This window comes from Megalops cyprinoides, chromosome 19 (assembly GCF_013368585.1).
Source record: "Megalops cyprinoides isolate fMegCyp1 chromosome 19, fMegCyp1.pri, whole genome shotgun sequence".
NCBI lineage: Eukaryota > Metazoa > Chordata > Actinopteri > Elopiformes > Megalopidae > Megalops > Megalops cyprinoides.
This window is the reverse complement of record NC_050601.1, coordinates 11,652,678-11,679,737: the sequence shown is the minus strand read 5'-3', so window position 1 is coordinate 11,679,737 and position 27,060 is coordinate 11,652,678. Positions and strand designations below refer to the sequence as shown.

The 27,060-nt window shown below is 42.3% G+C and overlaps 2 protein-coding genes across 4 annotated transcripts; one reads left to right on the top strand and one right to left on the bottom strand.

Moving 5' to 3' along the window:
* On the bottom strand, positions 1 to 7,156 carry prmt1 (protein arginine methyltransferase 1). Of its 2 annotated transcripts, none has more exons than XM_036553283.1 (10): positions 7,062 to 7,156; positions 5,371 to 5,457; positions 4,769 to 4,924; positions 3,498 to 3,561; positions 3,162 to 3,304; positions 2,811 to 2,898; positions 2,568 to 2,683; positions 1,829 to 1,979; positions 1,383 to 1,504; positions 1 to 1,158 (listed from the first exon to the last, which is right to left on the bottom strand). In XM_036553283.1, exons 1-10 carry the CDS (start codon positions 7,107 to 7,109, stop codon positions 1,075 to 1,077), a joined length of 1,059 nt encoding a protein of 352 aa, XP_036409176.1. In that variant the 5' UTR covers positions 7,110 to 7,156; the 3' UTR covers positions 1 to 1,074. The 2 variants fall into 2 exon arrangements, with proteins under 2 accessions (XP_036409176.1, XP_036409175.1); XM_036553282.1 differs by having other exon boundaries at positions 5,371 to 5,466; positions 7,062 to 7,153.
* Positions 7,157 to 9,703: 2,547 nt separating this feature from the next.
* On the top strand, positions 9,704 to 24,456 carry ap2a1 (adaptor related protein complex 2 subunit alpha 1). 2 transcript variants are annotated; one of them, XM_036552513.1, is made up of 22 exons: positions 9,704 to 10,607; positions 12,549 to 12,760; positions 13,783 to 13,976; positions 14,552 to 14,681; positions 15,549 to 15,650; positions 16,087 to 16,346; positions 16,580 to 16,748; positions 16,891 to 17,028; positions 17,312 to 17,494; positions 17,692 to 17,789; positions 17,901 to 18,132; positions 18,316 to 18,507; positions 18,618 to 18,772; positions 19,203 to 19,265; positions 20,660 to 20,710; positions 21,291 to 21,373; positions 21,514 to 21,603; positions 22,078 to 22,201; positions 22,355 to 22,471; positions 22,603 to 22,672; positions 23,656 to 23,790; positions 24,223 to 24,456. In XM_036552513.1, the coding sequence occupies exons 1-22, from the start codon at positions 10,541 to 10,543 to the stop codon at positions 24,298 to 24,300; spliced, it is 2,943 nt and encodes a 980-aa protein (XP_036408406.1). In that variant the 5' UTR covers positions 9,704 to 10,540; the 3' UTR covers positions 24,301 to 24,456. The 2 variants fall into 2 exon arrangements, with proteins under 2 accessions (XP_036408406.1, XP_036408407.1); XM_036552514.1 differs by lacking the exon at positions 19,203 to 19,265.
* The last annotated feature ends 2,604 nt before the right edge of the window (positions 24,457 to 27,060 follow it).

Below are 27,060 nucleotides of genomic sequence, written 5' to 3'. Positions count from 1 at the left end.
GAATGGTGGAGAGGGTCGTGCACATTCGTAATGGATTCTGACCTATATTGTAGAGTTCAACATTTAACACTGACGTTTTCTGGTACCTTTGTAAGATTGTGATAACACTGACACACTCTACTCAGCCAAAAGCTGAACTCTTGCCGAAGACTGATGTCCCTTCTGCCTCTAAGCACAAACTGCACAAACTACATCACCATTTAATAACTGCACTGCATCCGCTTATCCTCGAGGACAAAAAGATTGTGTCGTGCCAAACACAATGAGAACAGGGACATGCCACCTTGTGTTAAACACAATTAATGAAGAGCTGCAGCACTCAAATGAAGTCTGGCTGAAACTTGGACATGGATCACAGACAATCCCCATGCTAGGAAGGTCTCATTACTACTTTGTCAGAATTCATCAGAATTTTCACAACATTTTCACTGAACCCTTATTACCGTTATTGTTTCTTATAGCTTAATGTAATTCAAAATTCACCAATGGTAGGCTTGTTGCCCCACTAGAAAAAAAAAAGACACACTGATTGGCCAAGGAAAGAAAACCATTACAGGAAGTGTGTCTTCAAAACCAAAAAAAAAAAAAAAAGTGGGAGAGGGCATTGCCATGTCAACAGGCTTCCATACAGTTACAATGGAAACATGTGGCCAAATGAGAGATTTTCTTTAAACAAACACAACATACAGGCGAGTTGAGGGGTCAGCATGTGTGTGTGTGTGTTGTGTAAACATGTGTGTTCGAGCTTGCACAAATTGTTTATCGAGTGCCGAGTACGGTCATGGGAAACATGTCACTAAAAAGGACAGAAGCCGGTACACCTACATAAAACGAACACATTCTATGAGAGTATTGCACAGCATTTTCTTGGTGTTCTACTTCGGCCTCATCTTCATTTAAACCCAAATTTTAAAAACTAGCAACCTCTGAACAAAAGTATTTCACAAAAAGCAGAACAGAATCTTTAAAATCTTGTGTAAAACAGTTATGTCACAGTTTAGGCAGAGAATGAATGCATCACACTCACACTAACCCCACAACTACCTCCTGCATTTCCTTTCAATGGCAGAGTATCTAACGCATCCTGTACTCAGAGGTCTTGGACACCTCACAGAGCTGACCCTTGAAGTCGATGTCCACTGTGAAGTCCAGGTCTCGCTGCAACAACAACAGATGATTAGCCCCATATGAACTACAACACTCAAATTACTGAGGGCACCCCAGCTGCCCCCAGCATGTTTCTAGAAATGAATTTCTTCTGTAAGCCTCGTAATTCCTACAACCTAATTTATAGTTTTGTTTAAATTTTGAAAAACTGACATGACCAAGCAAATCAGTGCTAACATTGGGCAGCGGGGAAATTAAGGCATAAAAAGACTTACGTTGTTCTTGACATTAGGCTTCATGTTAATAGTGCCAAATATCTCCTCTCCAGTCTTGACTGTCAGGTAGTCATCTAGGTAAAACACGGTCTGCTTCCAATGAGTGTACGGGGACTCTGGGCCTAGGGAAGATTGAGAGGTCTACAGTCACATTTGCTGAACACAAGCACAGGAATGGGGCTTTTGCCACACACAAAAAAGACGACAATCATAACATCCAACACTAATAACAAATTGTTACATCCAATACTACTTTCAAATTTGTAAGTGCGTAAATATTTCCACTGACATTTAAGATTTTTTAGATATTTCACTACAGTATAATTAGTCAAAGAAACTCCTAGTGCATCTACTATGAATTTGCAATGTGACATAATGCACTGTAATCAAGAGAAAACTGAAGCTGCAAAAAAAAAAAAGTTTATAAGCTGATAAGTGATGCTCACTGGTGGAGAATCCCGTGCGCTTGTGGCAACGTGTGAACTCGATGTTGAAGTAGGTGACCAGCGCGTGGATGTAATCATTTCTCTTCACCTGCAGGCAGAAGGGGGAGGTGAAGGAGAGGTCCTCAGTCTTCACCGTGTAGATGTCCACTTCCTGAGAATGGAAAAAAAAAATGGAACATTCATCAGTTTTGTTCAAAGGCTAGACAATTCACTGACATACTTAGAATTGATACAAGCTTTCTTTGCTGAATCTTCGTGGGAAACGTAGATATGGTTTGAGACTATGAAGAAACATTGAGATGGCCAATACAGTATTACCATTTTTGTGCCAGCTTTAAACATTAATACATAAAACGACCTACAATCTAATTTAGCCATTTTTTCTTCAAAAAGACTTCCAATTAAAAATGTTTTAAACCCTTTGTAATCATTATATGTTTCCTTAAATCATTTTTCTGCAGGGTTTGGCTTGTTTATGTTAGAACCTTTCACCTTTCAACCCCCCCCCCCCCCAAAAAAGGGATATATGTATAAAAATTATCCTATATCAGCACTGTTATCTAAAGAATGCATTCTGATCATGACTTGACTTAATCCCAATTCTAGACAGTGCAAAAGACACAGTAGCTGGACTTGAGCCTGCGCTTGCCTCCGTGGGCAGCTGTACGCAGATAAGGAGGAACCAGCCAAAAGCACACCCGCTCCCTTTCAAAGAGGTTCACAACCTGATATCTCTCACCTTGATGAGACAAGAACTGCTGACCAGCTGTTTGGGATCCACCACATCCACCAGGGGCTCCTTTATGGCAACTTCCTTAATGCAGGACATGTCAAAGCCATACACATTCTCCCACCCTGAGAAAGATACAGGGGTTTAGCCAAAATTACTGTCTGCAATCAATCACAATCACTGACTTCAAGGCTATAAAATACAATAATGGGGTAGGAGCAGGGAAAGCATTGAGAACTGGGAAACACTCACAGTGGATTTTGTAGTCCTTGTACTGCCTGTCTTCAATGGCTGTGACGTACAGCGTGGCTCTGTCTGGGAAAATCAACCCATCTGGTTTCTGTGAGGGAATGAGAACGGGTGTTAATACACTTAAGAGAGATTACCTTGCTATTCTAAGATCACAGATTTTGTACTGGCACTACCACACATACTCCTTTAAGGGAGACCTTGCAACAGTTTGTCGTAAGCATATTCTGAGCCACTCTAAAATCCCCATTAATGAGTGGACTAAGCCATCCTCTCCTTACAGTGCTGCCAGACAATCATAATGATCGAAGGCACAGGCCCTGTGTCCTGTTCTCTCTAAATGAGGTCACTTACCAGCCACTTGTCACGGGCGTAGATGACCGTGTTGAGCATGGACTCGTAGAAGAGGCAGTAGCCCATCCACTCTGAGATGATGATGTCCACGTCATCCACAGGCAGCTCCACTTCCTCCACCTTCCCTTTGATAATCGTCACAACTAGGGACAGTGGAAAAAAAATGTATTAGAGAGGGGTGTGCATGTGTGTGTGTGTGTGCGAGTGAAAGAGAGACTACACAACAGAAGATATCCACAACACTCAGGACTGAGTGTTCTGATTTCAGACACACAAGACTGCTTTGACAAAAGAACAAGAAAGGTGGGCATTGAATGGCGTGATGTCAGAACTTACTGTGGTCCAGCTTGTTGGCCTTGACTATCTTCACCGCATAGTCAGATATACTGCTGCACTCAATCTATAACAAGAAATTATTCAGGATGAGAGATGGAAAGATGAAACCAGGGTATATCACCATCCTGTAGTTATTACTGTTGATTACATTTAACATTGAAATAAAATACATATTAAACAATATTGCTCAGAACAGAATGTATATACACACACATTTCTACTGAACCTCTAATATTAAACATCAAAGATCATGACATCCAACATGCTAAGTAGAGTTCACAGACTCAAGGCCACTTCTGATCAAGTCAGTCATATTTGACACATTTACAGATTTCTTGTTTAAAGATTACAAAGTATTAGAGTATTATAAAAATGAATACTTAAAAAAAATAAAAATTAGAAGAACCAAAGAACTAGAACTAAAAAATTAGAACTGACCAAAGTTAAAGCCAAAAACGTGGAAACTGTTCTTGCTTTACTTTAAAATAGATCCAGAGAAGAATTTTGTCTCATTGGTAACTGCAAGATGTTATTTCTTTCCTTCATCTCAGCACAAATATTTCCCATATCCTTTTTGCTCTGTGACTCCCATTCTCTTTGCAAACGGCTGTCTTAATATCATGTTAAACGTTCCCTGATAAGAGCTGCAGAACTTTAGCAATTTTATCATTTGTACTTATAGCATTTACTCTATTCATAAGTACAGAGCAGTACAACAAAATGATACACCCCAATCGCACTCTCAAACTGAGCACTGAATGGTACGCTACAATACAGCACACAGGCAAGGGTGTGAAAGCAAGTTATGCCGGCACTGCTGGCTTCTTTTACGATGGCTGGTATGGGTCGCATTTTCTGTGCCTGTTCGCCTCTTGAAAAGCATGATGGCACCCACAAAGGAGTACTCCCTTCACTAACTGCATCAGCATTTGCTTACTCTCTTGATGTAAAGCAAAGTACTAGATAATACAGGAAAAAGGCAAGACAGATCACTGAATGTTCCCATTATCCTCTGACTGAGCTGTCCTTTTGTGACATTATACCTTTTAATATTATTACCATTGATGAAAATCAGTAATGTCAGTTAAGCCAGCTTGTCAAAGCAGGAGCAAGCAAATAAATTGAGAAATTTGAGTAGAGATCTTTATTCAAACTGGGAGGTGTTTTACAAAGACTTTTGTTAGCTAAAGTTTCAATAGCTACATAGTCTTCCTTTCACCAAAAATTTCCCCATGGACACAGATCTTGTGTGTCTGAAAAAGTCAACTCACCCCAATGACTTTCTTGGCCCCAGCCTTAGCAGCAAACATGCAGAGAATCCCAGTTCCACTGCCCACATCCAGCACCACCTTGTCCTTGAACAGGTGCTTGTTGTGGAACATGGAGTTACGGTAGGTCAGTGTGCGGACTTCATCTTTCAGCATCTCCTGCAAGGTGATGGGACAGGCACAGGGGACAGTAATGAACAAGTGAATTTGATATCTAATCAAGGTTACTTAAAGTACATGCCATAAAAACAGGAGAGTGATTTTTGCAAATTTCAAGGAACTGGTCCAACAGCAACAGGCAATATGGGAAATGTCCCATTCACTACATTTGCAAGCCAGTGGAGGCAGACATTTGGAGCACAGAATGAAAGGAATATGCTGAGAAACAGCTACAGATTAAGACACTTTAGACAATTAAGACAACTAAGCCCTTCAAGACAAAACAACAGCATTTTGTTTCCAAAGGATAAACTCACTGAAACAGGACATCACAAAGACAGATATAGACCAAAAGCATGACACTGCATGCAAGACAGGGCAGAGACACAAACATTCAGACAAGCTGCCTGCCTGAATGAATCGAGAGGACAGAAAAATTTACATACCTCATGGATGCCAAAGTGGGCATAGGAGTCAAAATAATAGTCTTTGGAAGTCATGTCCTCCGCCGAAGGCTTTGTTGAGCTCTCCCCCTGAGACACCTCACAGAGAAAGAGTGAAGTCAACACAAGTGCCCAAACACAATGAATAACCCAAGAGACTGTATTATGATCTGAATAACAATGCTCTTTGTAATCTGTGGCACTGAGGCCATTTTTGATCTGCCTCCCAGTCAGCAGTGCACAATGGCTAGCTAAGACCCTGTGACACTTGCTCTTCAGTTCATCGCATCGGTCCTATCTATTACAGACAACGTGCTGCAGAATAAAGTGGGTTGGCGGTACTTTTCTCCAGTTAAACCTCTTTGGCATACCTAAGATAATATCACAAATGCACTTTCAAATACACTGCTTTAATAAATTCAACGGCACTTTAATCGCAAAGCACCACAGGTACCACTTTAGAAGCACAATTAGCTGGCTAACGTGATATTTGGATGAACCTGGGGGTTACTGAAATTAATTAACATTTTGCAGCGATATTACAAAGCACGGACCACTGGATTATCAAATCATCTGCAAATAATTAGCTACCAATTACTTCCTTTCGTAGCAGGTAGCCAGCAGGTAAACTGGTCTTATGGTTGTTACTAGCCATCTCCTTATGGGCGATATCGTTAGCTAGACTACGTTAGCTCTCAAGTACAAAGGAATATAAAGTACCTCATGGGAAGGCTCCGAGGCCTACATTCGCAATAAACTCATTCAAGTAGCCTACGAACAAGGGAAGACGTTTGGCTACTTAGTTATCTAGCTACCCAATAGTATTTCTGCCTGTTAAATTAAACTAACTAGATAAAGTTAAGTAGTTATGTAATCATTAGAGTTGCTCTGAAACGTTAGACACGCTTTGTCTCAGACACACTATTGCAGGCTACCGATAGCCAGCCAGCCAGCCAACTAAATCAACTCGGTAACTTGGCTAGCGTTAAATGGTTTTCCAACTGGACGATTAACTAGCCAAAACTAAACAAGAAACAGCTGTGTAGTTAGTTCATTGCGTTTAATTATCAGCAGCGAGATGCTTAGTAAGACAAATTCACCGAAATCAACAGTTAAATTACTTAGCTTCCTAACTACTAGCGACTGACGTTAGGCAATTTTCCTGCCATCACATTCCCTTGGGGCTAGCTAGCAAGCTACCATTTGAAATGTCAACGCATAACACACAGCTAGCAAAGAATTTTCATAACTGATTTAGCTACCTAACTAGCTAACTTAACGTTATCCACGACCTAGCTAATATATGTGTGTAACGGTTAGTTTGGCGGCCAGCCAGCTAAACAGATATCTACCTCAAATGTTATATTACTGTTATACTAATACAAATTTAAATATTTTTTATTAGCTTTCACGTAAATAAAAATCAATTAATCTTGAGATGAGGTTACTTAGTAAGATATCTAGCTGGCTACTAAAATGGATGCTCTGCGTGTGTATGCATTCAAAGGATAACCATGCAGCTACGTAGTTAGCTCGGTAGACACGCTTCTTGAACCAAAAACGCACCTTTCTGAAACCGAAAGGCTGTGAACGTCGATCGATATTACTACATATAGATCGATATAATCTACATTGAATTCTGATCATATATAACGACTGCCGGCTATGGAAACTAAGCACTGCGTTTCACTTACCTCCATCCTGTCCATGGTCTCCGCCATTTCAACTATGCGCAATTTCATGTGACGCACCAGCAGACGTGCAGATCCAAGCCCTAGAAAGCCTGCCCCCCAACACGCTCCGCAAATCGCGTCCTACGTCCCGGCGAGGCTGCGTCACAATCAGAGCAGAACCGGTCTATCTTAATACAAGTACTTCCCGCGACATCAAGGATACGCGAGCACGGAGAGGAAGGGTGTCGCTGCGGCGCGGGTTTGGAACTCACTCCGGTGTCACCATTCCAGCGCCTCAATTGTAGAAGGAAACAGCGGCGAAAGGAAATAAAACATTACTTTAAAGGGAGACTCCCGCTCCCAGTAATCCTCCTGTTTTAACAATGTAACTGTTTAAATGTTACACTGTTTATAGTTGACACCAACGGGCTAGCCTTACATTATAGCAAAGGTCAATCTGGATTTATAGCAATAATTGGAATGAAGTATTTCGTTTTTCCAGCTCTAATTAAATTGCATTTGATAACCACGGAAATGCCACGGCCATCCAAATCAGTTTGAGTATTGTTATCCAACGACAAAACCGTGTGTCACAATTTCTTTCTACCTCCAATGAAAACGTATTGGTATCACTTATCACTTAGCCCGATATAACCACTTTTTCCTGGCTGAATGTTTGAAACGTTCATTCATACACGAAATGAAACATTTCTTTAAAAATGCCTTTGGAGTTGAATGGAACTCTTGTAAAAATTCACTGATGAGGTCTGTGGGTCCTGTGGTATCAGAGATTATGACTCCTGGGATATCATACATGCACATTATGCGTGTACACGGTCAAAGGGAGAAGAGGGCAGTTCCTCCTCTGGTTTGGAACACTCTCGGCTCTGTGACTTGGCGCCATAGTGAGGGGAAGTGTTTAGGACGACTGAGAAAAAATGCCGTTTGGGACACATTATGTTCTCCCAACGGACAATTTCTTTTGTACAAACGTCGTCTAATTGGTTTGAGATTACGTCCGCTTTCCTCTTGTCTTTTATACCCCGCCTTGGCGCTTGGAAGTAATGAGTGCTGGTTTACTGTAGCTACCGCCGCCTAATTTAAATATTATTTACCCAGATAAACCCCATTTAGATTATACAGTTATACTAAGTTCTAATGTTCTTATATGTTCAGTTTTAAATGCTCAAATATCCTACCAGATGCTCAGTCTGATGGCATCAATTTTACTTCCAGTGTTTTATAAGTTGTTAATATCAAAGGAGATTCTATTAATCTGAAAGCAAGTTGTGATGTGAGACTGCATGAAATGAATGTATTGTTGTCAAGTTAACTGCCTTCATTTTCAATCACTTAAACCAGATAAAGAAGAATTGCTATAAAATATTTGCAGGGTAACTGACAAACCTGTAAACGATCGGCTTTCACAGACATCACTACATGGGGATAAATTCCTCAAAATTATAAAGACAGACATACACATGTTATATACAGATAAAGAAGTGCAGAATATTGTAGCTATTGGGTCAGTGTGTTGAGTCAGTGGACCTCTCTGGACATGACAGCAGAGCATTTAGTTTTGTTGGTGATTGCTGATTGTGTAAGTCATCTTTATACAGGACTTATCTTGCATCACTGCAAAAAAAATAATCCTGTTTGACGTTAGATGGATATGGCAACATACAATCACACATTCCTTTGTCGGGGTCTCTGGGCAATGTAATGGCCATACTCAAGGGGAGCACATAATTGTTATGACCTGCACAGCCATATTCTTAACCTGGGCACTGCCTCGATCCAGTATAGGACCAGTGTTGATTGAGGTAGCCTAAAACATCACTAACTAAAGCATCATGCTACCTTTGGCCCAGTTAAACTCCTGATCTGTGGCAGTTTGTTTGTATTTCTCACCTCAGATAGGTAATCAACATATAGCTATAAGTCTTCATTAGATAAACTGTTTATACTTCATTGTGGAACTATTGTGTGTCACTGAGTCTAATATTTAGGTGTAAACATGTAAAAATCATATCTTGGGCGTCAACCTGTTCCATATTGTAAAAAAATGTATAGTTATTTTTTGCTTATATAGCTACCAATAACAGAGAAAATATTACTTGGTTTTCTTTATTCATATGATCCATACTGAACGGTCTCCAAGGATTCCAATAGTAGAGAAAAATTTAGAGGATTCTTGCTAATAATACATCGGCCTGCATGTAATTATGTTCGTATTTCATTTCCACTCCGAATACCATACTTTCCAGACTACATTCATACTGAAACAAGATGTAACATAGCTATAGGCTACGAGAAACTAATTATATAAAATTCCGTGCAGATCTTCACCATTTTGACTATGTACACAGACAGATATATTACGGAAATATCTGTTGTTTTCACTCAGACAATACCGATATGCATTCATAAAAAACTGAATGTAACGACAGACTTCAAAGGTCCAAAAACCATAAAGACCGACTTGTTTTATAACGACCTCGCTGACCTCTCCCGAGCCAATCAAAAGGTCCTCGGGGTTTGAGTGATATCGAAAGCAGCTAATACTCACGATAACGTGGGAATAATCGTCACCGGAGCGTATCCTTCCACCAATCGCCTTTATATGTGCGGCTGGGAAGGCCGGAGCTACCAGCGCATCGGACTCCGCGCGAGCCGGATGCGAGAGTGTCAGCAGCTCCGTCGGTCACGAGCCCGTTTCAGTACTTTCTCATTGACTCAAATAAATAGCTGACCACGTAGCTAGATAGCCAAGTAACGGTGAAGGAAATAACATATTTCTTTTTTTTTCTTTCTCCAAAAAATCTGTTGGAATAGGTTAATCAAATAGCATCACAGCCAGTATTATTTTTTTGGTCGGGCATTTTGGTAATGTATTACAACCATATAGCCAGCTAGCTAGCTAGCCTAGATAGCTATAGTAGTAGACAGCTAGAAAGCGATAGGACACTAGGCTAGCTAGCTGGTAGAGGATGACTCACTAATCGTGTGTGCCGAATTAACGGTTGGCATTGACATCTTGTTTGGACCGTTCTGGTATTGGTTAGCCAGCTACCAGCGACACACAACTTAGATAGGTAGCGAATTAAGGTTAAGATAGCTTCGCTTGCCTTATATATTCATGGTCAGCTAGCTGGTGCATTGGTCAACCGCGACACAGCGATAGCAGTGAATTAACTGCGAAAAATTGCTACACTGTGTGAAGGATAGCTAACGCAACCTAGCGACACGACCCAACCCGGCTGGCTAGATATACTTGATGGCTAGGTGTTAGCTAGCTAGCAAACCAACGTTAGTGTCAGGCGCCAGAATCAATATTGCTTTGAACTTAGCTGGCTAGGTGGGTAAATAGCTGGGCAGTTAGCGAGTAGTTTGAAACGTAGCTAGCTAGTTATAACAAATTAGCAATATAATTAAATAATTGGCTATATAGCTGGCTAAAACATTCTCTGTGTGTTTGGAGTCGGGAAAAACGACCGAAAATGCCGGCTGTGTCGAAAGGAGATGGAATGCGGGGATTAGCGGTGTTCATTTCGGACATACGAAATTGTAAGTGTCTGTTTTGTTATTCAACTTGCAAGCCATCTATGTGGCAAGTGTTCAGTATTGCTAAACTCCAGTGTATCGTCGCTGACGTTAGGTAAACATGCCCCAACTGTATTATTTTGCTTTTCGAATTAATTATAGAAGAGCCAACAAAGTCACTAAAATGGGGGGCTGACGCTGAATAGGAGAGGTCATTATTCGCGGGTTCAAGTTAGCTAGCAAAGGTACTACAGCTAGCTAACGTTACTGTATCGTTACGTTATCTGCAGCGGGCAACTGGACTGGAATGGGCTGCGGTCGGGTGATGTTGCAATGCTAACTGGCTATGTGCAGTGTAGTAGGCCGCTACAGAAACCGTGAAAACAGAGCCGTATGAATCCATAATAAACCCCAGGTATCCGCCACGTATAATTTATGTTGTATATTCAGCAACTACGGATGACTTGCTCTGATGGAATGGCTATCTTATGATAAGCGTAGTGTCAACCGTGTGTGTCCGGATTTTAGCAGTGTCCCGGGGCAGAGTGATGCAGAAACCTTTAAGCAAGCTGTAGCCAGCAGACATGCGGGGTGATCAAATTCAGCGTTGATGTCATGTGGGAGACAAACGTGTGTGGAAAGATATGTCACATAAGATTATTCTCTGGCCGACGCTGAATCTCTGTTATAGAGCGGCCCAGTCATTTTCCTGTAAACACGCGCTGTGTGCGTGTACCCAGTTCCTGTGAAGATGTCTGCTGAGCACCCCATAGGTCATTCAGTGTAGTGCTTGTAGTACACAACAGGAATAAAAAGATGGGATACTCTTGCACTACGCTGCTGGCATGTCCAGTGAGGTCTAAAGCAGACACGTGGACTCAGTAGCTGCACTATACTGTATTTCCATAACTGTACATACAATACATGGGTCTGTCTGCCTTCTTACTTTATAGGAGTATATTGCTCATATTGAATTTGGCTCTTCTGTAAGTAGTTTTACTGATCAAGTATATCAGCAACATGTGCAGATATTTACACACGTGCGGGTGCTGTGCTTGGTATGCAGGTGTGATGCATGCATAGTCATAATTGTGGTCTGTTGTTTTGGCTTTTGACTCTGCTCCCCCTTCTGTTCCTGTAAAAATATCTGTCCCCGTTTCCCTTATTCCTGTATTTTCTGGATCTTGACCGCAGATTCTCTCCTTTGTTCTTGACACTCTTCCCTTTGTTCTCAAGTCCTCTCTTTCCTCCCTCTGCTGATGTACTCCTGCCTCTCCTCTGTCCCTCTCCCCAGCCCTGCATTTTTGCATCCTTTCCACCTGCACTCGTTTTAGGTTAGCCACCTCCCATCTTTCCATTTATCAGCATCTTCCACTGTCCTGCATCTCTTGGTCTCACCCCCTGTGCCTCTTTTGGTAACTGCAGTTCCAGATTCTTCTTTCCCAAACCTATCCAGCCTTTTACTTTCTTATGGTCTTAAAATGAATGTTAGCATTTGTAAAATTTCAGGACTATGCACAGACGGTATGAATGAATGTAAAATGCCACCCTACCATGTTTACCAAAGATTACAGCCTTTTCTAACATTTCAGATGATTAATTAAGAGGTTTCACTATACCAGAAGTTGTCCTTAGCAGTGAGAGAAAGTGAATTTGTGAAAGTAAAATCATGCCGGTACATGGCATTTGTATGCAGTTCATTACAGCACAAACAGGATAGATTGAAATGAAATGGTGAGCTCTGTTGGACTGCATAATGTGTTTATGACAGAAGTGAGGTTTTGGGGGTGTTGAGGGCGGGCTGGGAAGGGCAGCTGTAAGAAAGCCAGTCCTAAAATGTACAGCAGTGGTGAAATTTTGTGTGTTTCACTCCTTCTTTATGTGTCCATTTTTCATTTGGCTTGCTCTCACCTTTTTGGCTCTCACCTTTTCTTCCTCTCTCTTCTGCCCCCACCCTGCCCCCAGGTAAGAGTAAAGAGGCAGAGATCAAGCGCATTAACAAGGAGCTGGCCAATATCCGCTCCAAGTTTAAAGGGGACAAGGCCCTGGACGGCTACAGCAAGAAGAAGTATGTCTGCAAGCTGCTGTTCATCTTTTTGCTGGGCCACGACATCGACTTTGGCCACATGGAGGCTGTCAATCTGCTCAGCTCCAACAAGTACACCGAAAAGCAGATTGTGAGTATAACCTTCTGCTCCAGCTTTCTCTTCACTGCTTTCCTCCGCGTCTCAGAAATACACTTTAAACCCCCTCACTCATTTGTCACAGTGGTGTTATGGCTGAGGTGTGTTACCTCTAACCACACTATTGCTCTGTTTGTATGTCACATATTCGCCCTCAGGCTCCGCAGGGAAGCCCTGCTCTCTGCCTCTCTCTGTTTGAGTTTCATGGGGTTTATTGGCAAGACAGGAACACCGTTGTGGTTTTTGTTGCCATTTATCTCTACAACTGTAATTATTCAAAGTAGTGTAAACATTAGCTCACGTAACAGTGGCATTACCCGTGCTTCCTCTTTGCTTGGGGTTCCCACGGTCAGTGGAAATCCTTGAAAATATTTTCACCCTAGGAATTCATCGAGTCAAATAACCCACGGTCGCTGAAAAGCTATGGAAGATTGACCAAATCTGAAACATACATAATTGATTGTTTGATTGTTAGCAACATGCATACAAAGTTCTTGCTCACGAGCATGTCTGTGTGTTCATATTGCTAACAGATTGCACAGCTTGCTGGCGTGAATATCAAAACCACTCCCAAAAGTGGCTGGTTGCTGATGCTTGCTGCCGAGAACATCTGTTTGTTTGTATCTGTCTGTTTTGGAAGTAATGCTTCAAAAAGTGTTTTCCCTCACGATTCCAACTTCACAGTAATTTCAAGGAGCTGACTATTGCAAAGCAATAAAAACACAGACTCCATGAAAGTCTGACATTTATGCTTAATGTGACACTGAAAGTTGTTGGAAATATACAACTTTTCTGAGTGTGAACCCCGTTTCCTGTATTCCATGCGCAGTGTAAAGGCCGTCTTCATTTTGTTTCCAATGGAAATGGCGTGACCTTTGACATTGATTTCTTCCCTTGTTAATGAGCCCCTATGCAGTCAGTGTAATCGCCCTCTTTGCTCTTACGCAGTCTGGGGTGTTGTGACAGCCAGCATATGGATGTAGTTAACACCCCCCTCTCCTTCTTCTGCTCCCCAGGGCTACCTGTTCATCTCGGTGCTGGTGAACAGTAACAGCGAGCTGATCCGTTTGATCAATAACGCCATCAAAAATGACCTGGCCAGCAGGAACCCCACCTTCATGTGCCTGGCTCTACACTGCATCGCCAATGTAGGCAGCAGGGAGATGGCTGAGGCCTTTGCTGGGGAAATCCCCCGTATCTTGGTAGCTGGGTGAGTCTTTTCCAAAGGTTTATTAGGCACATGAGTGGATTTTTTTTTATGCCCATTGGTATATGATATGCAACTGTCCTGTGAAATGGTCTTTTATTTGAGTGCAGATTCTTTCAGAATTCAGTTGAAGCAACAGACTGTTTAGTCAAGTCATATATCGTATGCCGGAGCTGTTTAGACAGAACCTTTCTGTCACTTGATTTAAACATTCTAGTCTTCTTTGTAATGAACATGACATTTTACGTTATTTTCATTTTCAAAGCGACTTACATTCATTACAGTTTTACATGGTATCCATTTATACAGCTGGATGTTTACTGAGGAAATTCTGGGTCAAGTACCTTGCCCAAGGGTACGGGGGGGGGGGAATCAAACCTGCAACCTTTTGGGTACAAGCCCTGCTCCTTAACCACTAAGCCACACTGCCATCTCTTAGCAATGACATTACAGATTAGATTAAACATTTTGTTGTGCCTGTAGTAAAAAATCTTTTTCCACAGGTGCCTAATGGACATTTTGAAGCTGTCTCTGTGATTAAGGACATTGTGTTGATGAGTGCTCTGTGTCCCCGACAGGGACACGATGGACAGCGTGAAGCAGTCGGCGGCCCTGTGTCTGCTGCGCTTGTACAAGACGTCCCCCGACCTGGTGCTGATGGGCGAGTGGACCTCCAGGGTGGTGCACCTTCTCAACGACCAGCACATGGTATGAGGCTGCTCTGCTTCCTGTCATGACAGCATGCCTACCCAGTAACCAGGGCAGGCAGCACTCATAATCATACCCTTGCACACTTAACATAATTATTTTGATGGATAATGATAATCATAAGATAAATCCAAGTCACACACATTCAAACCTTCTGTAATATTTTCTAATTAACATCTTTAATGGCTAGGGCCTTATCCACCACATCACCTTCTCAGACCATTTATAGAACAGGATATTTCCACTTCAGGTCTGACAGCAAACGTATAACAAGCATTTGATCCAACCATTATTTAATGGAGAAAAAAATTGCAGTTATAATACAGTTCAATAAAGTAGTTGATCCCTATTATCTCACAGCCCACAGAGAGATCAGGATTTGAACTAGAGCGTGAACCTCTAACCCTTTTGGTGTTATTAACCAGTTTTATATTTATGCCGCTTATGGGCAAATACAGAAGAATAATAATTTTGCTAAAATAAAATTTCCAGCAATACTGCTGTTAATCAGTAGATTCCATGTGAAAGCATAGTGTTTGATTGGGTCATTTGCATATGGACTGAAACCCACTGACCCATGTCAAGCTATTTATTTGTCAATACTTGATTGCTAAGTGAAAAAGTATCCATATCCAAAACCAAAATGTCCAAGTTGAGATTAAAATTGTGATACTGTCACATAATCATATTTATAAAGTATTATACTATATATGTAACCTTGCCTCAACAGCCTTAACATTGTGAGAGATCATGGGTGTGTCGCTAAACCATGTGGTTGTATCGTTGTGTTGACTGCAGGGTTACTGCGGCAGTCACTCAGTCTGTGTGTTTTGGTTTGTGTCCAATGAGCGGCTCTGTGTTTCCCAGGGGGTCGTGACTGCAGCAATCTCCCTCATCACCTGTCTGAGCCAGAAGAACCCAGATGAGTTCAAGACCTGTGTGTCTCTGGCCGTCTCGAGACTCAGCAGAGTAAGTTTCTTTCTGATTGCCTTGATTTCTGGGTTTATGCAACTCATAAACATTACCAAGGCTTTCAGCTTGTCTCTCTGTCCCAGGTTATAATCTCTGAAGTTAAGGTGTGCAGGAATATTTCTCTGTCCCCAAACCTTTTGTGTCTATGTAATGTTGTTTCTTTGCCATTACATTTGATTAGCAGACACTCTGTCTCAGAGCAACTTACATATTTTATGATTTTTATGTTATTCACATATACAGTTGGATATTTAGTGATGTATTCTGTGTTAATTAGCTAACCTTCGGGTACAGCAGCAGTGCCACACCTAGAAGTTTAACTAGCATCCTTAAGGTTGCAAGCTTTGTGTCACAGTGATATGTATTGTTACCACAGTAGGTTTGTGCACAGTGTATTAATCGTTCTCCTTTCCTCTTTTGCAATCTCTGTCAGATTGTGTCATCTGCCTCCACTGACCTGCAAGACTACACGTACTACTTCGTGCCAGCCCCCTGGCTATCTTGCAAGCTACTTAGGCTGCTGCAGTGCTACCCCCCACCAGAGGATGGCGCTGTGAAGGGTAGACTGGTCGAGTGTCTGGAGACCATCCTCAACAAGGCTCAGGAACCGCCCAAGTCCAAGAAGGTCCAGCACTCTAATGCTAAAAACGCTATTCTGTTTGAGGCCATCTCTCTCATCATACATTATGACAGGTACTGTCTGTGTGGCTACGCGGGCATGTTCTCCATTGTGAGAATGTCTTTCACAAGGGGAACGGGATGTCATATTAGGAGTTTGTTGTAGGAAGTTACAAAGCCTGACTGTAAAAATACAAAAAGAGTTGATGCATATATATATATATATATATATACATGTAAACACAGTTAAGTGTGAGTGTTGAACTTGTCCTCGCTCCCACTAATCCACTCTCCCCCGGTCTGTCCAGTGAGCCAAACCTGCTGGTACGAGCCTGCAACCAGCTGGGCCAGTTCCTGCAGCACCGTGAGACCAACCTGCGCTACCTGGCTCTGGAGAGCATGTGCACTCTGGCCAGCTCAGAGTTCTCCCACGAAGCGGTCAAAACACACATCGAGACCGTCATCAATGCGCTAAAGGTACAGCACGCACAGTGTTACCCAACCGCACTCACTCCCTGTGTCTGCCTGTCTGACACACATTTTCTACAGTTACTACGCTCTTGTGCAACTTTTCAACCCAAGAAATGCATTTCTGTTGTCTTCTAACCCCCCCATCCAGACGGAGAGGGATGTGAGCGTAAGACAAAGGGCTGCAGACCTGCTCTACGCGATGTGCGACCGCAGCAACGCCAAGCAGATTGTGGCAGAGATGCTGAGCTACCTGGAGACCGCAGACTACTCAATCAGGGAGGAGATGGTACGTCTGGCTGTCTGTCTTTTTTTTTTTTTTTTTTTTTTCCATCTCATCCTCGAAAATTTCAGACTCCGATCTGTGCGCCTGCCCGGTGTTTTCCATTTCTGTTATAGCTTTTGTGCCAGTGAAGCCAGTTAATACAGTGCCATGCTAGAGCCAGTCCAGCCACACAGTGTTCACTGTTCTGTGTTGAGCATGCTCCCCATGCTTACAACGTCCCTGTGTTTTTGACTGTCAGACAGATGAAGTGCGGCAACGGATTTGTAACGTGTCTCTCCTTGCGCAGGTGTTGAAGGTGGCCATCTTGGCAGAGAAGTATGCAGTGGATTATTCCTGGTACGTCGATACCATCCTTAATCTGATCCGCATTGCGGGGGACTACGTCAGCGAGGAGGTGTGGTACAGGGTCATCCAGATCGTCATCAACAGGGACGACGTGCAGGGCTACGCTGCCAAGACTGTGTTCGAGGTACCCTGCACCTTTGCTATTTTTGCATGACACTTGGAGTAGTGGATTGAGTTCAAACAGTAGCACATAGCAGCACCGCCTTGACTCAGTGGATCTCTTGGAGAGATCAGTTATCAGTATGTGATAGTGTCCCTTTACAGCTAATTTGATACTAACTCTCCAGCAATGACAAGAAACTCGCTCTCTGTCTGTGCCAGGCGTTGCAGGCCCCAGCGTGCCACGAGAACATGGTGAAAGTTGGGGGTTACATCCTGGGGGAGTTTGGCAACCTCATCGCTGGGGACCCTCGCTCCAGGTGAGTCAGTTTTCACCTCTTCCTCTCTAGCACTGCCTTAGGAAATAACGCGCCTCATTGATTGATGCTCATTGATGTTTTCCGGTGTCTTTTCTCCCGCTCTCTCACCAGCCCCCTCGTCCAGTTCAACCTGCTCCACTCCAAGTTCCACCTGTGCTCGGTGCCCACCCGTGCCCTGCTTCTCTCCGCCTACATCAAGTTCATCAACCTCTTCCCTGAGACCAAGACTACCATCCAGGAGGTGCTGCGGTGTGACAGCCAGATCCGCAACTCCGACGTGGAGCTGCAGCAGAGGGCCGTGGAGTACCTCAAGCTCTCCTCCATCGCCAGCACCGATGTCCTGGTGAGGAAGTGGGGTGCAGGATGTGCAAACCGCTAATACTTGTCTACTACCATGTTATATAACACTAGTCTGCTACCATGCAGTATAATATCAGTCCAGTACCGTGGAGTATAGTAATTTCATATCTTCACACAGCACTAAATCCCCTCATTCTCTCTGTATTCTGCTTTTTGTCTCTGACAGGCCACTGTCCTGGAAGAGATGCCCCCCTTCCCAGAGCGAGAGTCATCCATCCTGGCCAAACTGAAGAAGAAGAAGGGCCCGGGAGCAGTGTCCGTCTCGGAGCTGGAGGACGGGAAGAGAGACGCAGGCGGGGAGTTGAACGGAGGCGGGGACAGGGGGACTGATGCATCTGCTGTCGCTGCGTCCAACGCTGTGAGTGTCAGAGAGGGACAGAGAGGAAGACAGAAGCTGACACTGAGACAGAATTTACTGAAGAATTCACCTCACCTGGTGTTTTTTTTTTTTCTTCTTCCTTATTTCAGTCCACTCCCTCCCCTTCAGCAGACCTGTTGGGTCTTCGCTCGGGAGCTCCCATTGGCTCCGCTGCTCCCAGTGCAGGAAGCCTATTAGTTGATGTGTTCTCAGATGCAGGACCTCCAGCTCCTTCCTCTGCGGTGAATGATGAAGGCTTCCTCAGGTAGGCCTTCAGTATCTGTTACCCTTCTGGAGTTTTATTATGTACACATTTTTTCATTAATATGTGAGTTTATTACTTCAGTAAAATTGGAAAAACTGAAGTGTGGCCGTCTATACATAGGCTGCCAGGAATCTAACACAGGCACATAAGTGTGACTTGAATAAAGTTTTCGTTTCAGTAAATGGGTAACCTGTATTATTGATGCTGTTGCTGTTGTCTGTCAGCCTCTTTTCTCTCTGCCTTTGCCTGTTGTGTTTTCCTCTTTGTGTTTGTGTGTAATATTCTTGTCTCCTGTATATTGCTGTGAATGTGACTGTCTTTCTCTTTTCTTGTGATTTTCTCTCCCTCCCTTTTTTCTGTTTCTCTCTCTATCTCTGTGTGCTGGATATGTGTGTCTCTCACATCCTCGATTGTGATTGGACATTGGCAGAGATCTGGAACCTCCCACTGAGAGCTCTGACTCCCTATTGGTGGAGGCTCCTGATGAATCGGAGTAAGGGGCGCAGAGTTAGACTATCATATGAATATAAATGGTGTTACCGCTATGCCGATACTAATGATAACTAGATTAGTACGTCTTGTAGGTCTACAAATATTTGGAAGTTTTTATGAAATTTGCATTACTGAAATGTTATTTGTGCAGCAATAAATGATTTGATTTACATCTTTCTGATGTAAATATAGCTGGACAGTATAGAGTTATTCTGAAGTGTATGAAAAGAGGTAGGTGAATACAGTTAATGGGGAGGATGTTGTTTTTTTTTTCTTGTGATGTATCATATTGGCCTGAATATAAGGCGGCCCTGAATATATGGCAACCCTATAAGGTGATTAGTACAAGAAATTTCAGACGCAACAAAACTGCATTATATAATACAACTTCAATGTGGAAGAAAATGCGGGGAAAAAATGTTTTCATCAGAGAAGATACAAGCATTTGCAATCTGGTGGCAAGGTTTGCACAGGGACTTTGCATCCCTCTGTCAGTTTCTTGATCACAAACTTCAGTGATCCTCTTGTCTCAAACAAACCACATTTGGGTAAGTAAAGTGATTTCTGCAGCAACCTAGAGTTCAAAAGCCATTCTTTTTTGATGCCTTGTATCTCTTGGATACTTGCCCAGCATTTATTCACTTTTTTTGTTCATGGTCACTGCAAGTTGGTTTATCCGTTTTTGTACTGATATAGACCTACACACTACAACTGCCTATATTCCACCTGCTGGGGTCTTTCTGGCCAGTGATGCCACCTTTCACCACTAACCATTAGTGTTCACAGTATTGGCTTCAGAACAAATATAGGTTGAGTTTTATTTTTTTAATGCTCTTTCCTTTTTTATGTAACCCTGTTTTTGGAATGTTGTACATTTGGCCAGAGTTGGTCAAAGAGGTCAAAGCTGGTTTTGAATCTTAGCTATAGGGCTCAGCCTGCACTCAAGACGAGGGCTTTGCCAACACAGCCACTGGAGAATAAGCTGCAAGCATATTTTGAGAAAAAAACTGTCTTACATTTATGGCCAATGTGGTATATACAAATAACCGATAACCCACTTTTGAAATGCAGTGTATTGTTTTTTTAAAATATATAAGTGTATAATATATGACAATGTAGCAGCCTGTTTATGAATTTTGATTATTTTTGTTTCAAAGTCCTAACCCTCTTTTCTCTTTATTTCCCTCCATTTCCCATTTCCTTCCCTTCGTTACCCTGCCACTTCATCTCTTAATCCCTGTCTCGTCTGGAATTCTTTTTCATCCCTCTGTATCTTTATTTCTTTTTTGTTTGGCTTTCTCTTGTATCTTTCCTGTTTGCTGTTTTTTTTGTCCTTAATCTTTCTGTCTTATGTCACTGACCTCTTTATTCCCTTCTCCCTTGATCCTTTCTCAGCTCTGAGGATCCTGCTCCACCTCTCCCTGAATCAGATGATCTTCTGAACAAGTAAGAGATTTTGTCTTCTTTCCCCTCTCTCTCTTTCTCACTTTAGGGCACACTGTTTGTCTAAAATCCAATCAGGTTCTAGTTTCCCATGTTAATGAATTTTGCTCTTTCACCTCTCTGTTTTAAAGATCTTTCCTATGTGTCAGTTTCTGCCTTCCACATGCTTGCATATTAAGATGTTTAATGTTTAAGAATGCATGTAAAACACTGGGTGAACATGTCATTCAACTTTCATGCTGAATTATAGCATACAGGTACTTGGGGGAACTGGATGTGATGTAAAAACAGGAACAAGAGCCTGAAAGTACTTCACACTGTCATTATGAGACAACAGCTTATAAAAGTGAGCAGCATGCCAGTATAGAGGGACTGCAGAACATTTTTTCTTTAGTTTTTGAACTAGAAAAAAAAAGATCTCTTATCTGAGACAAAACAAAAAAATGCAAGCCCTAAATACACTTGAATACAATGTATACTTTGACCAAAAGAGCTTGACCAAACTTCCTCAGCACTCATCTCCCTCTACTGTTGTCCTGAGCTCTGGCCCATCTACCCTTCACTTCCTCTTTTTGCCTCATAGGTTTGTGTGCAAGAACAATGGAGTTCTCTTTGAGAATCAGCTGCTCCAGATTGGGATCAAATCTGAGTATCGCCAGAACCTGGGTGAGTTACTATGTATTGCATACAGCGCAACCACCCACTCTCAATACCTGTTTAATGCATTAAACCTGTTGGTCAAGGAGAGTGGAGAGTGTCTGTTAAATACTGTATTAAGCCTTTTTTCTTTCCATTTCCCTCTTCAGGAAGGATGTACCTGTTCTACGGCAATAAGACATCGGTGCAGTTTGTCAGTTTCAGCACTACTGTCAGCTGTCCTGGGGAACTGCAGCCTCATATCCTGTGCATATATTGTTACATTGCTGACTCCACTGTCTGCCTGTGTCAGTACCGTTCAGCAGTGTTCTGATTGTATTTCATTATGGTTGCCTTTTAGGACAGCAGTGTGCAGTGCTGTTCAGTGAAGCAGAATTACAGAATGGGATTTCTAATGGCTGGTGTTTAACACAGTTGTTTTATACGGACCCCAGTACATAATTTAAAGTCAGGTTGGCAATAATGACCTTTTACTTAAGGAGCTTACCAGTTACCCTTTTGTGCTCTGTATTACATTTATTCACAATAAATGACTGCCATTTTGGTATTTTGGTTTCTTTCCCTGAGAGTTCACTTTAGCACTAGTGTGTGGTGCTCATTTCATTTGAGAGCATTTAAGACCCTGACAGCACTGCATTTAATAATGCTCTGGAGTGTGGCACTCATATTCCAGTCTTATGTGGTTCAACAGACCTTGACTCGGTCCCCTTCACAGCTCAATGTGCAGACAAAACCAGTGGAGCCCCTAGTGGAGGGAGGAGCACAGGTTCAGCAGGTTGTCAACATTGAGTGTCTCAGCGACTTCAGTGAGGCCCCACTGCTTAACATCAAATTCAGGTACACACCTTTTCTTTATACCTGTGTTTGTGTCAGATTAATGCGAATGTGCACTGTATGTGTGGCAGAATCTTGCTCAGTGCAATGTCAGTAAGCATGAATCTCTACTGTGTGTCATAACTGAAATATAAGTGCATGTTATGTCTGTTTTAGATATGGTGGTGCTCTACAGAACATCACTCTGAAACTTCCGGTTACCATTAATAAGTTCTTCCAGCCAACCGAGATGTTATCTCAGGACTTCTTCCAGCGCTGGAAACAGCTGAGTCTGTGAGTGGTGGTGTTGTGTGTCTGTATCTGTATCTGTGTCTGTCTGTGTCTGCATTGGGGGGGTGGGGGGGTGGTTACAGGTTACATGTGTGGGAATGAACACTGAAAAAAAAACCTCACTTTTCAATCAGCCCTCAACAAGAAGCGCAGAAGATCTTTAAGGCCAACCATGGTATGGACACAGAACTGCTCAAAGCCAAGGTAATGTACCCTCGTGCTCCCACCATCACTTACTCTCTGTTTGTCTCTGTGGAGAAGATGTCATGTAGATTCAGCACATCAGAATCACAGTGGCATAATCTAAAACTAAAGGTATTGTTTTATCTTGGTATGTTTCAGCCTCCCTGAGCAGTTGTACTATGAAATCGAAATCTTTTTCATCTGAAGTTTACCTTTGCTATGAGGGAAGATGGCTGTGGGCATTGAGGATATTTTTCTTGCCCCAGTGTTCTTTGCTGAGCGTGTTTGTTTGCAGAGTTGTTAAGGTTTAGGATGCTGATTTAACTTTTCTGGCTTTGACTTTCATATAAAGTCCCTATTTTGTGGCTATGGAAAGCACTGGTGCTCATGCTAGCCTTTTATTTCTATAGATTACTAATCCTCTTTGTTCACAGCAGAGACCTGTTTAGACTGTTCATTGCCAGTATGTTACTACAATGCATGATGAAAGGAGCTGCAAAGCTTTTTTTCCATCCCCAATCCACCAGGAACTAATCATCTTACTAATTCTGAAAACATATTGTACCTCATTATTGTGGTACAATAGACTTCAGAACATATGGTCCTGGTCAACTGAGACCTTAATCTGTCATAAATTAAAATACTTCTGGGCTGAAACTAAAGTTGTTTGCTCCCTTATTTTGGTGCCTCTCAAATGCTTTAACAAAGTAAACGACCGTCATTGCAGATCACAAAGACAATATGAAGTGAACTGATCTTTAATGAATTATGTTCAAAGTGGTGAACTGAATTTTTAGTTAAAGATTAACTGGATTACTCTTTGAAATTGGAATGAGCTTAACCAAATACATTTCTAACTGTTTTATGCATGCTTACTCCTCAGATTTGTAGTACTACAACCTTGAAACCTTTTGGAGCTATTCATGGGGAAGAGTATAAGAATTATAATAGTAATTGTGGTAATTGAACTGACTTTTGTGCTGCTCCCTGTCACTGTGTTTCAGTTGCTGGGGCTGGGGTGCGCCCTTCTGGAGAACGTGGACCCAAACCCAGAGAACTTTGTGTGTGCCGGAGTCATTCAGACCAAGGCCCAGCAGGTGGGCTGTCTGCTGAGACTGGAACCTAATGCCCAGGCCCAGGTAAGTCCACACACTCACTCACACTCTGTGTTTGAATTCTGTGTCACTCACTCGCACCGGCCTGTCCCACTGTGCGCGAGTCTCTCTCCATCACCATTTGGGGCTGTACTCTGCCCCACCTATCTGTCTGTCTGTGTCTCATTCAATAACTGGAGCCCTTCACACACGCGTACGTGCTATGCTCACCTCCATGCTTCACTTCATTCCTGTCTCACTGGTGCCTGTCTGTCTCTCTGTGTCTGCTGCAACTCAAGTCTGACGTGCAGGTAAAACGCTGCCTTACTCTCTTAGCGTAGCATTGGTGTTTACGTATCATAGCGTCCAGACAACCTGTGTATCCTCACTGTGCTCATATTCCCACTTGGTCACTTGTGGTTCTGTAGAGTCCTGCGGGTATTTTCTCAGTAACCTCGCCCCTCCTCTCTCTTACAGATGTACCGGCTGACGCTCCGCTGTAGTAAGGACACGGTCTCCAGGCGCCTCTGTGAACTGTTAGCACAACAGTTCTAGAACCAGCTTGCATCTCAGTTAACAAAGAAACTACAAAACGTTCAAATATGCTTACATAAGGGAAAAGTAGCTGTCCCTACACGACAGCTGTATTATTGTCATTATTATCGTCATGATTATTATTATTGCTATAATAATTGTTTTTATTGGTGTTTACCTGTGTATGTGTGTGTGCGTGCATGTGTGGCGGCGTGTGTTAAAGAACATGGTGATTGTTGTGTTTTTGTTTCGGTTTGTTTACACCTCATGTTCCTGTACTTGTACTGACAGCTGGCTCGCATTGGGAGAGAGAGAATAATGATGTTGGTCTCTCTTCATATTCTTTTCACATTATTGTTGTTGACATTTCGGTCTGCAACCATTCCTGGGAGATAAATGAAAACTTCACCTATACGTTTGTGTCTGTACACACAGACGCACGCACACACACCTACATCTGTGTATGCACTTCGCCTATGTAATGCCCTCAGCTTTGTACTGTTTCTCTCCACAATAAGGCATTCCCTATGGCCCAGTTGTACTTAACACAGTCCCCATGGTCAGTGCACTCAGAGGCATCCTACAGCTTGAGAGATCCCTCTGTTCCATCTTGTGTCCCCTGTGTTCAAGCTCTGGTGACTTCTTGCAGGGGTATTTCACTGAAGTCCAGTATTTCCTCCCTATTTTTGCATTCCTAAAATATATTCACTTTAGTTTACATCTCAGTACCGACACTGCACTGTACTTTGGCTTTGTTCAACATCTGAACCCATCCTTGACTCATTCAAAACAATAAATGCCTACAACAGTAGCACAGATTTAGAGCAGTTAAGTCATACACAAGAATGAACTGCAGTGCATATAAGTAAAAAAAATAAACCACAATTCATGGTTTAAAGAGTTTTTGTAGTATTATGTCAATTTGTAACTTGTATAGTATATTGTATTTCCTCTTTCCATTATATAGATACAGGTAACTAGATAGTGTCTGTTTATGAGACAGCCGTAAGACATTCCCTTAACAAAGCCAATTTGCAGTGTTAACTGTACCTTGAATGTGGTGGAAACAGATTTTCAGAGCCTTTAGACTGAAACAGAAACTTTAGACTGAAAATGAGGGTATTATCTTCTACTTTATTTACACTATTACACACATACACACAGCAGCATTAAAATATTGTGTGGCGTGTGAATTGGAGAAGAGGTAGAGAATTTCAGACAGCTGCATTTCCAAAGACCCTGAGCAACACTTGTAGGTACTGATAAGTGCAGTAATGGATATATTGAAATTAGTAACTCATAGTCCTGACAATAGGGTCAGTATGTACAGCACAGCATGTGCACACCTCAGTCTTATGAATATCAAGGGCTGAGTGCTGGACCAACTCAGCTGCCAACTGTCATTCACAGCTACAGGGCACATGTTGACTTGGGACCTGCAATCAACATTGTGTGGTTGAGTGTGTGCGTGCGTGCGTGTATGTCTCTATCATTTTCAAATTTAATGAAGTACCGAAACGGCGCGTTAGCTCAGCAAGGTGTCATTGTCATTGCGCATGTCTGAGTGTCAGCCTGGAGAAGCTCCAATGAAGTACTGGGACATTCTCATTTTAGATAAGGAGTTATTGTCATTGTGTGTCTGTGTGTGTGCGCGTGTGTGTTTATGCAGTGTCTCTAGCTACACAGCCCAGTGAATTGGTTTAAAATCTGTCAGATGCTTGTGTTAGAATATATTACTCTGTAATGAGAAAATGTGAAAGTAAAAGTATACCCTATATCCACCTCTTTCTCAGTGTCCTCTCTGATTGCGTGGTTGTTTTGTGTGTGCATATACAGCATTTACAAATACGGTTAGTAAAGAAATTAAACATCTGACATTAAATTATTGTTATCCCCACCCTGGTGCACATGTGTATACACTGTTTTTGAGAACCAAAGGCCTGGCTAATATTTATTTTGTAACTGGACTCTGGGAAGCACAGAGTTAGCCAATATTTATTTTGTAACTGGACGAAATATTCCATTAAAAATATGCCCAACCACGATACACAAAACTTACAATTGCACAAACCTGTCGAATCAGATTTGATTGAAACTGCGAAATAACCGACATATTTGTTAAAAACTGGTATTAATACATATACTCCCTTCCATATACTTAATATACATCGAAATAAACCTGCGCTCATCTATAAAGAGAATACGCACCAGAACCTCAGATGACACGCGCTGCCCCAGTCCATCCCAGATTGTGATGTATCCGATTCTGTTTGGCTACAACGTCCTGCCCGTTTAGAAAATCGTTTGCTGTGAACACACCAGACAGTGCGCTGGCTAATCTATTTTCAAGCGTAACGACAGCACGAAGGCTTTGTTCTGTACATGTGCGCGGCGTATCGGTAGCTTTTTTGAAAAAGACTCGACGGTCAACGCGTTACATTTTACAGACGTTGTGCGTTCGTGTGTGGCTTGAAAACGACACATAACGATGTCCATTGTGTGCACGCGTACAGCTTTCGTGCATGGGAATAACCCGAAAAGCTCATTTTCACTTTCTGCATAAAAAAAATTAAGCACCCAACCAAAAAATGTTCACAATCTACAAGTCGTAAGTGCAAAGACCTCCGGTTAGCTCGCTCACGGAAATAAAGTGTTAGGCATTTCTGCATTTGTGTGTAATACATATTCTGTAAGTGCATAGTAGATAATGGAACATCCCTATCAAAAGAAAACATATGCATGAGTACATTATCGTGAACAAGAGACTACATGCGTGAAAGC

Excerpts from the sequence above, each read along its gene's own strand:
- prmt1 (XM_036553282.1), bottom strand. The coding sequence starts at position 7,109 with ATGAAATTGCGCATAGTTGAAATGGCGGAGACCATGGACAGGATGGAG. Across the intron at positions 2,684-2,810 it reads CAAGGACTACAAAATCCACT|GGTGGGAGAATGTGTATGGC; the intron begins GTGAGTGTTTCC and ends TATCTTTCTCAG. Across the intron at positions 1,159-1,382 it reads AGCCTAATGTCAAGAACAAC|CGAGACCTGGACTTCACAGT; the intron begins GTAAGTCTTTTT and ends TTGTTGTTGCAG.
- ap2a1 (XM_036552513.1), top strand. The coding sequence starts at position 10,541 with ATGCCGGCTGTGTCGAAAGGAGATGGAATGCGGGGATTAGCGGTGTTC. Across the intron at positions 16,347-16,579 it reads CTCATCATACATTATGACAG|TGAGCCAAACCTGCTGGTAC; the intron begins GTACTGTCTGTG and ends CGGTCTGTCCAG. Across the intron at positions 22,472-22,602 it reads CGCTGGAAACAGCTGAGTCT|CCCTCAACAAGAAGCGCAGA; the intron begins GTGAGTGGTGGT and ends CTTTTCAATCAG.